This window comes from Varanus komodoensis, unplaced genomic scaffold, assembly GCF_004798865.1.
Source record: "Varanus komodoensis strain SLA01 unplaced genomic scaffold, ASM479886v1 scaffold85, whole genome shotgun sequence".
NCBI lineage: Eukaryota > Metazoa > Chordata > Lepidosauria > Squamata > Varanidae > Varanus > Varanus komodoensis.
In genome coordinates, this window is record NW_025336543.1 from 1,796,042 (window position 1) to 1,808,144 (window position 12,103).

General features: G+C 43.2%; 2 protein-coding genes across 2 annotated transcripts in view; one reads left to right on the forward strand and one right to left on the reverse strand.

Moving 5' to 3' along the window:
• The first annotated feature begins 1,020 nt into the window (after positions 1-1,020).
• NINJ2 (ninjurin 2) lies at positions 1,021-4,696 on the forward strand. The gene is made up of 2 exons (XM_044417034.1): positions 1,021-1,243; positions 4,533-4,696. The coding sequence occupies exons 1-2, from the start codon at positions 1,090-1,092 to the stop codon at positions 4,694-4,696; spliced, it is 318 nt and encodes a 105-aa protein (XP_044272969.1). The 5' UTR covers positions 1,021-1,089.
• A 4,422-nt stretch (positions 4,697-9,118) lies between these two features.
• Positions 9,119-12,103, reverse strand: part of B4GALNT3 (beta-1,4-N-acetyl-galactosaminyltransferase 3) — an 86,012-nt gene continuing 83,027 nt past the window's right edge. Inside the window, exons 20-21 of the mRNA XM_044416985.1 lie at positions 11,105-11,231; positions 9,119-9,964 (exon numbers count right to left, since the gene is read on the reverse strand). Coding sequence (XP_044272920.1) covers positions 9,859-9,964; positions 11,105-11,231 — 233 coding nt within the window. The 3' untranslated portion in view covers positions 9,119-9,858. The remainder of the gene's footprint in view (positions 9,965-11,104; positions 11,232-12,103) is intronic.

The window sequence follows — 12,103 nt, forward strand, 5'->3', positions numbered from 1 at the left end:
GCCTTTTTCGCTGCTGCCTAAATTTGGCGGCAATTTGGTGGTGTGCTGGCAGTGCTTTGGAGGGACTGGGGGCACAGCAGAAAATGGGGCTGCATGTTGCCCACACGGGGGCCACAGCTTGAGGAAAATGGCCTCAGCGGCCTCTCCCAGTACGCGGGGACGTCACCTTCTCGCCGCCGCCACGGCCTTTACTTACCTTCTTTGTTGCTTTCCAGTCTGCGCAGCGGTTCAGAGAGAGAAGCTGAGTTGTCTGGGCGGTTACTCTTTTTCTTGTTCTTTTTCAGAGAGGGCTGATGAACAGGAAGCTGCAAACGGGGTAGCAGTGAAGCTGGGGGGCTCCGAAACCCGAACCAGGCTTTGCTGGGCCAGGACTCAACAAGGCCTCCCTTTTGGGCTGCTCTGACTTAAACCGGTAGTTAATTTATGCGACCCTGTCGACCAGTCAGATCATTAGGGCTCGCCCAGTACAAAAGATCATGGAGCTTAGGGAGACACAAAAGGCCAAAGGTTCAATGGCCTCTATCTCTTCAAAAATAAAAGTGCCAGCTGCTATTAGAAATGGCCTCTTCCTCTGATCGGGATTTACAGGTTCTGCTTAATCTAGTGGCCTGTTGCTTCCTCCAATGGTCCATTTTAAGATGGTGATTAACTGCTGATGCCACTGCTTCAGCATTGACCAACTTCCTTTCCATCTCCAGCTCTGTGTAACACCCACCCCAGCATTCTGCAACCCGCTGCTACCCACATGCGCCAGATGCACCTGGCATGCTGGGGATGATGGGAGTTGCTGTCTTGGACATCTGAAGGGTGCTAGGCTGGAGAAAGATAATTGAGCCTGAGGAAGAGTTCTGTAGGATTGATGAGATTAATGACTTTTGGGGACATTTTGATGGAGCTTATCGATGTACTGCCCCACTATGGATTTAGGGATGGGAAAATGATGTGTATCCTTGTTCAGCTGTTAGTCATGGCCCTCTTGGCTGAACCTTCTCTTCCTCCTCCTTCCTCTAGGCCTCTAATCCTGGCTCTGGGCTGGAAAACAGAATCAACATAAATCATTATGCTACAAAGAAGAGCGTGGCTGAGAGCATGCTGGATGTAGCGCTGTTCATGGCCAATGCTGCACAGCTGAAGGCAGTGCTAGAACAGGGGCCATCGTTCCAATATTATGCTGCTCTGGTGACACTCATTAGCATTTCCCTCTTCTTCCAGACAGTCATCGGGATCCTTCTTATAGTGATGGGTAAGTCTCTGGCTTCTTTCCACAGGTCCTCCCTGGGACTTTCATAGTCCTACCAGAAACAGTGATGCAGAGCTGTGTCTTCTTGCTCACCCATCCCCGCCCTTTGTTTAAAATCTATAGTGCAGAACTGATTCAGTGTAAATGTTACAGAGCTAGTGTGGAGTAGTGGTCAGAACTCAGAGGACCCAGATTCTAATCCTCACTCAGCCAGAAAGCTCACTGGATAACTTTGACTCACTCTGCCTCTGCTCACAGAGATGTTGTGAGGATCAAGTGGAGAGGTCTTGCACTCACCTTTCTTGCGGGATCCTCTGGGCAGCTGGTTTGCCACCATGTGGTTGGAGTGTTTGTCTAGATGGACCTTTGGTCTGAGCCAGCGTGGCTTTTCATCTATTCTTATTTCTAGTTCCCATCTCCTTCCTAAACTCCTCGGGTGGTCAGACTTCCTCTTTCATCCCAGCCTTGCACATTCCTGTCTGATGCCCCCTACAGTTTTGTACAGAAGGCTACAGTCTCTGGCACTGTCTGTCCTCCTCCGCATCACCCCCTTACATGATAACCACACAGGCCTGTCTTGTGTGTTTGGCATGGAAAGGAATGGAGGGGTCATGGCCTCGGGCTACACACAGCTGCAGTCCCAGCCTCATCAATGGTATCTCTTTTCTATATATAGGGCCTGACTGTGAACGTTCCACAGCATGTGTAGGTCCTTTTGGCTCCCAGTCACTTGTCAGAATAACTGGTCTCCGGCTTTTCAGAGGGAATCAAAGCCCAAAAATGAAAGATGAAAATCTGTTTTGTGCCTCTGCAACATGTAGTCTGCCTTTTTAAGACACCATTTTTGACTTCTTAAATTTAGCTCACTCCAAAGATAAAGCCACAATGAGGGTGTTTCAAGCCAGTGATGCAGCAGGGGTTTTCCCCTCTTTTTTGCCAGTCTGTTTGCTTCACCACCCTGCATGGCTGATGCACACATTTTCACATTTCATGCTTTATGTTTTAGGGGTACACTTGGGACTAAGTGACATATTACATCAAATGCACAGCTTGCAACAGATACTAATGTGCTTGTTTCAATTATATTATAAATATGTGGGGCTGTGGCATCTACTCAGGAATGGGAGTGGAGGTCCTCCCAAACACTTTCCTCCCTAAATTCACTTCCCCTTTACATTTTTTCCTTCCTTTTCTCAGTTGGCACCAGCAAACTATTTCTTTCTAGGGGAGGAAGCAGCTGGGTGGAAAGAGCTGACCTTCCCTGTTTATGACTGGTGGTCCCAATCTAGTTTGGGCCCATTCACACACATGCCAAAGGAAGGAAAAGGACTCTGTGTCTTCAGATGGCACAAATTTAAAGAACTTTCTGCTTCCTCAAGCAGTGAGAAGCAGTGCTCTTTGGATTTAGAGGAGAGTGTTGAAGACTTAAGGCATTTTTGTAATATTTATTTATAAATATGCACGTTGAGCACTGTAGGAGACAAGCAGCCCTCGCAGGTAGTTGCTATCTTGGTTCAGATCCTGACAGGGACCCACCTGGTGTCCTTGGAGGTTTTTAGTCTTCAGCTCATGCTGTGCTTTTCTCTCAGGCTGCAGTTCCTTTCAGATACACCCTAAGACACTCTCCTGCTCCCCACACAGATGGCGGATGGGTCACCTTTCCCAGTGGCCTCACATTCTCCTCACATTCCAGAAAATCTCCCATTTCATCAAACCTTCCCTGCGTCTACAAAGAGTTATTTTTCTGGATGTTCTGAACTGTAAGTTAGTTTCTAAAGAAAGATATGGTTGGCATGGCTTGACCAGTGACCACAAAGTAACACGAACCAGTCATCCTGGCCCGATGTTTTATTCAGCCTCCAGACTCTCTTGCTGCAATCTGATAGCAAACTCATAACAAGGGCCTGCAGCTGCAAGCATTTACATACTTTGGTTCAAGTTCATTCTTATGTTGTTTTTCAGCCAGATGAGGTGCACCACATCCTAAAATAGGATAAAAGGCTTATGGTAGCGTAAGTTCCATCAAAGGGAGTGAGAATTAAATTCAGTAGGTTTGGAACTTCGGAAAGTCATGCCTGAGGCTTTTCATGCAAAGCTTGATAGAGTGGCATGACAGAATTTAAGACCGCCTGGCATGATGTGGCCCTTCAAAGGCTGAAGCGGTAGCTCCATATGGCTGTGAAGCTCCCTGGGTGATTTAGGCCAGTCACGCTCAGCCTAACCTACCTTGCATGGTTGTTGTTCTGAGGATAAAAGGGAGTGGAGGTAGACTATGTAAGCCACCTTGGGTTCCTCACAAGAGGAAAGCAAGTGGTATATAAATGTAAAGTTCTTCCTCCTCCTCACATAGGGCATTAGTTGCTTTGTTTCCAGGGTAGCTATGCGTAAACAACTTTTTAATTGCAATTAGATTCTATTAACTGCTCAATACATGGTTCTTCCACTGCTTTTTCCTCTTCTCAAAATTTCTGGGAGGTAGGCTGTGATAAAGGTAGATCTAAATCCAGCTGGTGAGAATTATTTATTAGATGTATATCCCACCTTTTTTTTTAAAGAACTCAAAGCAACTTACATCATTCTCTGCCTCCTGTTCTCAGTATGATCCTCACAACAATCCTATGAGGTAGGTTGGGTTGAGAGTCTGTGACTAGCCCATAGTCACCAAGTTAGCTCAATGGCTGAGTGGGGGCTACAATCTGGATCACCTGTCTCACTTCCGTGTGCTTAATAACTGCAGCACACTGTATTAATCGGTTTTAAGAGAAAATGATCTTAAATGACAGAGCAATGCGGTATGTGTTTGCAAGAGGGAGGGATTGCTTTTGCACAATTTTTTAAAGTGATGCACACATCCATTTTAAAACTTTCTATACAAACTGTATTCGAGGAAGGCAATATGATGCATCTTTCTGTTCCCTCTTTAACTAGTGCAAGTTCAAATTCTTTCTCCGCCCCAGTTTATGAGTTGGTTTTGGTCTTGGTACTGTTTCTCAGCCTGATTTAAGTCTTGGTGTTGTTGTCAGGAAATTGTGCATATAGGGAAAGAGCTGGCTTTTCTGCCCTGACCTTTCTGCAAGGAGGGCAGGAGAACAATGCTGTAAATATTCAATAGGCAAGAATGAGAGTCACTGTTTTTTGCTGTTTATTGTTTAAAGTACTGTCTGCAGAATGTTAGAGGAGGGTGAGATGAGCAGAAATGGAGTGATGAAAGGAGTCTGAATTTTGGAGGGGATGGGGGAAAACATGGCTTCTGCACTCTAAATTTTGTATGGCTTGTATTCCATGCTCATAGCACGGCTGAACCTGAATGACATGGAGAAACAACAGCATCTGAACCTGCTCAACAACATCGCTACCATCCTGGTCTTCATCACGGTCATTGTCAACATCTTCATCACAGCCTTTGGTGTGCAAAAGACGGGGCTCTATCCAAGTTATGGCCGGAGACTGTACTGAGCACCGAACGGGTAGGGCAAGTGTGAGCTTCTGGGCACATGGAACCTCCCTCCTGTTTCTTGATGGCCACATTTGGGCTCCAGTTTGCTCAGGAGGAATTGTGTCTTAATTCATTTGCCTTTCCAGCAAATAGTTATCTGCAATTATTTGGGTCCTGCACGGACACTCAGGGAGGCTCACAAAAATGAAATAAGTACAGAAGAAATGTAATAGAATTTAATACGTACTTAGAATTTAAAGCAATAAAACTGATCTCAGGTTGAAAATAGCTCAGCGATGTGGGCTTATTTCCAAAGATTCTTCTGAAAAGGCAGCCTTCCTGAGGGAGTTTGAGTAATGATACCTCTAGGAGGGACGCTCCAGAGCAGTCACTGTCTTTTTTACAAGGGTGTATAGGGAGCAGGTTACCTGGTCACAATCTTATACATTATGCTGAAATATGTTTCTATTAAAATACCAAAAATGCTTTTATTACTGCATGCACAATTTCATGCATATTGGTGTCCCCGCCTTTTTGGTGACACATCACCTCTGGGGTGCAGACCCTTGGCAGATGCCCACTCTTGACACCAGTGCTGACAACTGTCTTTCAAGGGCCACATTTGGAATGTCTCTTCTTGAAATCCTGCTGTGCATCTTTGTTAAATGCTGGTGGGAAAGGCAGGATGCACAGATGCCCTGAGCGCTTTTGCTCTTCCTTGCAGGCTGGAACATGGGGCAGGTGGCCGCAATACCACTGGGTACTTCTGCTGACCTCAGAACCGATGTTCCACACATGACAGGCAACTCATTGGGTCAAGCCTGTTGCAAGCATGTGGGAGCCGCTTCGTGTGGGCCATGCCTTCAATGTGCGTGCAGCTTTGAAGAGCTGAAGAACTGCTTTCCTGTCAGAAGTAGTATCTCTTTGTTCCATATAAGAGCTACCCTCAACCTCCCCAGCCCACACCTGTGTCTGACGCTTGGGGTTTTGTTTTGTTTTTGGTCATCACCCTGTAACATTCAATTTTGCAAGAGGAGGAATATATATAGTTAATTAATAGTTAACAAGGGGCATAACAGTAACAGGGGCAAAAGCATTAATATAAAACCTTGAAAATAATTGTAAACAAGCACAAAACCTGCCACAATCGGTCAGTGGCCAGCGTTGGGTCAGAGATTTTCATGCTATTCCTGAGGGAACGCCAGTATGTCATTATTGGTGAGGAAACCGCTAGTGTGTCAGGAAGGAAAAAACCCCAAATCCAGCCCACTGCCATGTGTACCGCCAGAGAAGAGGCTGCCCATTGTGCCTCTGCCTGGGAGCAAACAGCAAGAACAGTGAACTGGTCAGATTCCTTTCTCCAGCTGAGGCTGTAGTTCTGCAATTATTTTCAGTGCAGGGATACAGCAAAGTGGCCAGTGGGTGCAGGCCGTTTGGCCTGAACAATAGAGGGTTTCTTTCCTGTGAAGAAAAATAACTTGTTGCTTTAAAAGTAAACATTTTCAAGGATGAGAATGAAGTTTATCGCATTTTGGTTCACAGACAAGTCTGCTCCAGCTACCAGCACTGGGCACCATAACAGTAAACGCTGGACACCTCTCACCTGATCTAGCCATCAGCATTGGCATAGAGGCTGCAAGCAGAAATGGAGCTCCCCTACTAGCCAGGGCTCCCATGCTCTGCTCAGCAGGAGAAGCACTTTTGCAGTCCTGGATGAGAATTGAGCTGCTTCTCAGGTACCTCAGTAGGGCACGAATCTTAATTTGGCTTTGTATCTTCTTTGCTGATATGCAGATCCAAGTAGCCAGCATACCTCTGGTGAAGAATTATATTGTAAGCCTCTGCTAGCTTTAATAACGATCTTGTTCATAACCTTGCAAAATATTTTAAGGCTGTTCAAATTAACCTGATTTGTAATTAGTGCACTGCACTGGTCACTTCTCATGCTTTTGTCTGCTTTTATATTATTTTAAAGGAATTTGCAATATTATCCCACTTAGAACAGGGACATCTTTTTCATATTCCAGGTGGTATTTGCTTTCTTTTTATTTATTAAAAAGTATTTTATCGAAAGCTGTGGAATGGTTGGTGTATTTAAGTTTTATTACCCAGTGCAAGGGATGGGAAATGGGAATCTAATAACCAGGTTTCTGTTTAGATTTCAAGAATTATAGAAAAGTATATGAGCATCTTGATCTGGAAGTGGAGATCTCATGTATGCATCACTGATCCCAGTGAACAAAGGATTGCTGCAAGGGGAAGTCGCCTTTGTATTTAGGCCACAAGATGTGCACGAGATGCTCTTTTAGCCACACTGGATATAAAACACTAAGCTATGGATACTTCCAGGTACAACCAAACTGGCCTCTGATCAGCTTGACAGGGGAGTGATTTCAGCCAAAACTTCAGTCATTCAGCACATCTATGATGCTTCAAGAAGGAAGGCTTCTAGTTCTAATGACCAAGACATAGTGGTAAGAAAAGAAGTGCTTCCAGATGATAAAATCTTATACTTATGGCACATACTCAAAAATGCAGGTTTATTCATGGGGAAAGGAAATCTTGCTACGGTCATTGCGCTGATGATGGATCCTGCTCTTGACAAAATTAATTTTATTTGTGCATTCAAGTCAACAGGATCCAGCAGTATAGAAAGAAGTGAACTAACGAGTGAACCTTCTGAAACCCATCTCAGGTGTACACCATTGTGGGCCTTGAGTGCATATGATGGGAAAAGACATCCCTCTACAAAAATCACACATCACTAACATTAATTGACAGAGGACAAATATTCCCCTCCCAAATATTCCCCTCTTCTGCACAGTAATCACATCATTAATAAATTGGAAGTAAGATATTTCTATAAATTTATTCCTTTTATTTGATTAAGGCACGATCTAATGTCATTGGAGAATGATATAGGCAGGAAAAAAGACATCACACACATTTTCAATAAGAAACCTGTATTTATAAACTGACGGAGATGTTTCTACTTCCTGTTGTAATAAATGGTTGGTTGTCTTTAAGGCACACATTTTAGGGATGACATACCAAATTTCAATATACCAGAAAACATTTGGTTGTAAAAAGAAGTGAGGTACTTCAAAGAAGGTCATGTTGATACTGATGACCATTGAACAAACCATGTATTCAGACAACATTTTTTTCGGCAGTTTCTGGCTCTTGCCTTGATTGTAGTGCAAACATTTGGTGGGGCAGGGGTGTGTGATAGTCAGCTGAAGAAATCTTAGGACTGCACCTTCAGCTGATTAACTGTTTAACTTAAGGCAAGTCTATCACCAAAATCAAGGTGCTCTGTAGGCATGAACATCTATCCCTTTGATAGTCAAGGTTTCATCAACCTGTAACACACATTCTTGTCTGAAACAATCCGGAGAGAATGATAAATAATTCAGATGAACTGTCAACAAGGTCTTGTTCTTTATAAATAACTATTGATAAGGTTCCTCCCTCACCTCTTTGCACTTAAATTGTTCCTGAGCTCCCAGAAATGTGAGCTTATTTCAAATGTGAGCTTACCCCAGTCAGAGCAGCAGTCTTTTCCACTGAATCTGAGCAGAGATCACTGTGTTAGAACATTCTACAAGTGGAAGGTTTGTGATTCGAGAACTAAAGAAGAGCTGTGTGCTGGATCAGTCCAAGTGTTCCTGTAGTTCAGCAATCTGTTCACACAGTGGCCAAACAGTTTCCCATGGGATGCCACAAGCAGGACATGAATGCAACAGCCAGATGCTGGTGATCAGCATCTGGTGTACATAAGTGTGCTGCTTCTGATACTGGAGGCATCAGGACTGGTCGCATTGATAGGTAACTCCCCCAGGAATTCATCCAATTTGTGCTATTATCAGGTAGTGAGTTAGCCTTGCTTGGTGTGGAATCTGCTAAAAGGAAGTTTTTGCTTTTTTTTCTGGTGGTGTGTCATGTCCAAACCTTGCTTCGTCTATCATCTTCTCCCTGGTTCTTCAACAATGGAAACACAGACAATTCCTTTTCTTACCAAGATTAATGGACACCTGTTGTTTGTGCATAATCAATTCCAAAATATAATCATAATTTAATTTACCCCCAAAGAACACCCTGCTCTTCAAGATGAGCTTCCCTATGTAGCTTTCAACACATTAAAATAAAAATGCAAACCAAACAATAACAAACAAAAAATATGCATACTATTGAACTCTGCTGGGCTTATTTCTGAATAGAAAGTCCTTGAAATGCACTGTAAATGAATCTCCCAAGTGCTATGCTACTTACAGATAGGATTTAAGGAAGAGGAGGTGGTCTTGTGTCCATATTTACACTTCCTGTGTTCTCTGCACCAGCTGTCATATGACGGAATGAGCAAAATTCTGTGATAACAACTGACTCAGGTCCCAGCATAGTTTTAACCCCATTTAACCATAATTCAAACAAATGCGCTGCTACTCAATAAAAATGCAGATAGTTCCATGGGAAAGGCACGTCAGTTTCACTATAGGACCCGAGTTTCTTTTGTTGTACCTGAGCAGAACATGCCATGCTTTAACCAAGGATCGCTTAACATGCCCTGGGTGGGCTGGTGCTCAGAGATGCAGGCATGGTACACGCACTGAAGAATGCACTGGCTTTGGTCCAAAGGACTGAATTTCAGAATATGTTTTCCTCTGTTCAAGTAACTCGATAAAGAAGAAGCTGCATCTTTATAAATAATCCATACATGATATAATGAGAAGTATATTCCTCTTGTAAACTTGCTGTGCAAAGCATGCCAGCTTTGACATCTTTTCATTTGTACTCATTCACCAGAATCTTTTGTCTCCTGGTGGTAGAAAAGCCATTCTTCAATTTTCAGAAGCCCCGAGGACTCTGCTGTGTGCCACCGAAATCTGGCAACTTAGGGAACTGGAATAGTTCCCTTGGGTGGAAGCATGGTGTCTCTACTTCTGTATTTTGCTTTTAATAATTTAAAATTGGTTAGAAATAGGAAGACAGTATAAAAAGAGGCTTTAGAGGGTGTTCTTATGGGGTTACATAAGAATCCATACTGTATGCTTTTGCTCCTCAGAGTGCTCCTCTGATGTGCTGTTGGGAAATGTTTTTTTACACTTTCAAAAGCCATGATCTGGATGGAAAATGCTAGAGGTAGGATAGTTTTCTTCTTAATTCTAAGGAGTGCAAATGTGCATCATATCTTCAGTGGCCGTCGGTTCCACATGCCTCGTTTGGAGTGAAAGTGGTGAAAGAAGTTCCTGAGAGCAAGTCGTTCCACCTCTAGGCCAGCCTGAAAGATTCTGCGAGAAGAAAGCAGAGAGTTCAAATTGAGACTAATTAAAATTACTTAACTTTGCTTTTAGGGGGCTTGGATGGTGAGCAAGTTCTACAGATACAATTTGTCCTTGCATGCTACTGGCATATAAGGAAAAGCTGCCCCTGCCAAATATCTCCCATCTTGAGTCATTTAAGAAACAATAACCTGCTCAGGGATCTTGCAGCCTTAAGTCCATTCTCACAACTGACACTTAAACTTGCTCTTATATTTGTGGTTATAATTCAAATGTAAAACAGATATTGGATCCAGTGTATGTTTTTGCATTACCTTCTGGAACTGTTCCTGCTTTCTATGCTGCAGTGCCAGCATTCACAAATGAAACATTCCAGACTAAAATTTAAAAATTCACCAAGACCAGCTTTCTGGGATACCAAGGTAATTGTAGTAATGCAGCTATCTGATGGGGGGGGGGGGTCTATTTTAAAATTTTGTTTGTTTCACACCCCCAAACCTGTATCTCTTTTAGATAGTTCTACTTTATGAGCTATTCACTGACAGAAATGTCAGCTCCTCTGCATATGCACACACGTATGTACCCACACCTGTCTGTGCCTATGCCAACTAACTTTGGGAAATAGCAGGACATAAATTTAAATTATTTTAAATGTTTTTAATTTAATTGCATAACAAATGAATAGCAAGGAAGAAGATATATATGTCTGTTTCATTCCTGTTGCAACAGTAAAGAACAAACCCAGTCAAGGGCCCTTAAATGTTTCCGCCGTGTCATGAGATAAAATCAGAAAATAATGTCTTCTGTGAAACTGCTGCAACATTTAAAGGGTAATAAAGATAATAATATAGTATTAATAATATTAATACTGTAAGTATAATCATAATATAAACAATAATATAAAGCCTATTATAAACAACATGGTAATTGTGAGTTATATGCAGGCATGGATGAGTTCAGATGGATGAATCCAGTTCCCTATATGCCTACAGTGGCCAAGAGTCACAGGTGCTGCCTGCAACGGAGTCGCAAGTCGGCCTGTAAAATGGCGCAGAACATTCTTGATGCTATGAACAAGTCCTCTGCTTGCAGGAGTCACCTGGGTGTCATGTGGAGCTGGGCCCCACTGACAAGCACATTCTCACTGACCTGTCCAAGAGTTCCCAGTCTTCTCCCCCCCATTGTTCTCCAAACTCGTCAGTGTTCATCCCTCCAATGCGAAGGAGATCTGACTTGTATATGCCCAAGAGACCAAAGCCATTCACTTCCCAGTAGCCTATGAAGGAAAAACACAATGAATATCCACTACATCTGCATTCTTCACAACTAAAATTAAGTCCTCCACCCCACCTGTGGCATGTATTTGCACGTATGTATAACAGGAAACACCGCCCCTCACGTCCCTGCCAAAATCCCTAAAACCAGCAGCAGGAAGCATTTACCTGTATAAAGGTCCTAATGAATTGCAACGGCTCTTTACTGGAATATAATATGATGCTGCACAATGAATGAATACAGCTCCACAAGGTCTCACCCGACGTTGTTTTACAACAGTCTGCTTCTCAGTTAGGTACCACCAAGTAGTAGTACTTCAGTCAGAAAGTTCTTTCATTAAAAGAGAAAGAAGGAAAAGAGGCCCTGTGCATAGACCACTAGCATGTCAAGCTGGAGTCCTTTTCTCTGGCATCCTAATTTTTCTAAGCAAAGAGGTTTTTTCCCACTATCTGGATGGAGAGACATTTAGTCATGTGAGTTTTCAGCTGTAAGTCTAAAGTGGTATAGGCTAGTGTGAATTAAACTTCTGGCATAGGAAACCTGTGGCTGCAAATAAACTCCAAAGAAAAACATTTCTACAGTGTTATGATGGCACTGTAGAAGTCAGTATGCCCAAAATTTCTGCTCCTAGTGCTCAAAAGTAAATTCTATGGAAATCAGTGGGACTTATTTTCAATGAGATATGTTCAACTCCCCTATTGTGCAAATTCTGCTAGGAGACAGTGACTGGCCTGATGTCACAAGTAAGCTTTGTGGATTAGCAGGGAATCCTCTGTCTTCCCGATCCAAAGCCAGTGATTTCCACTGTGCCACATTCACTCCTGTGGACAAATGCTTTACCATGCCTCTGCTGAAATTTGTTAGGGTTTCCTG

Excerpts from the sequence above, each read along its gene's own strand:
- NINJ2 (XM_044417034.1), top strand. The coding sequence starts at position 1,090 with ATGCTGGATGTAGCGCTGTTCATGGCCAATGCTGCACAGCTGAAGGCA. Across the intron at positions 1,244-4,532 it reads GATCCTTCTTATAGTGATGG|CACGGCTGAACCTGAATGAC; the intron begins GTAAGTCTCTGG and ends CCATGCTCATAG.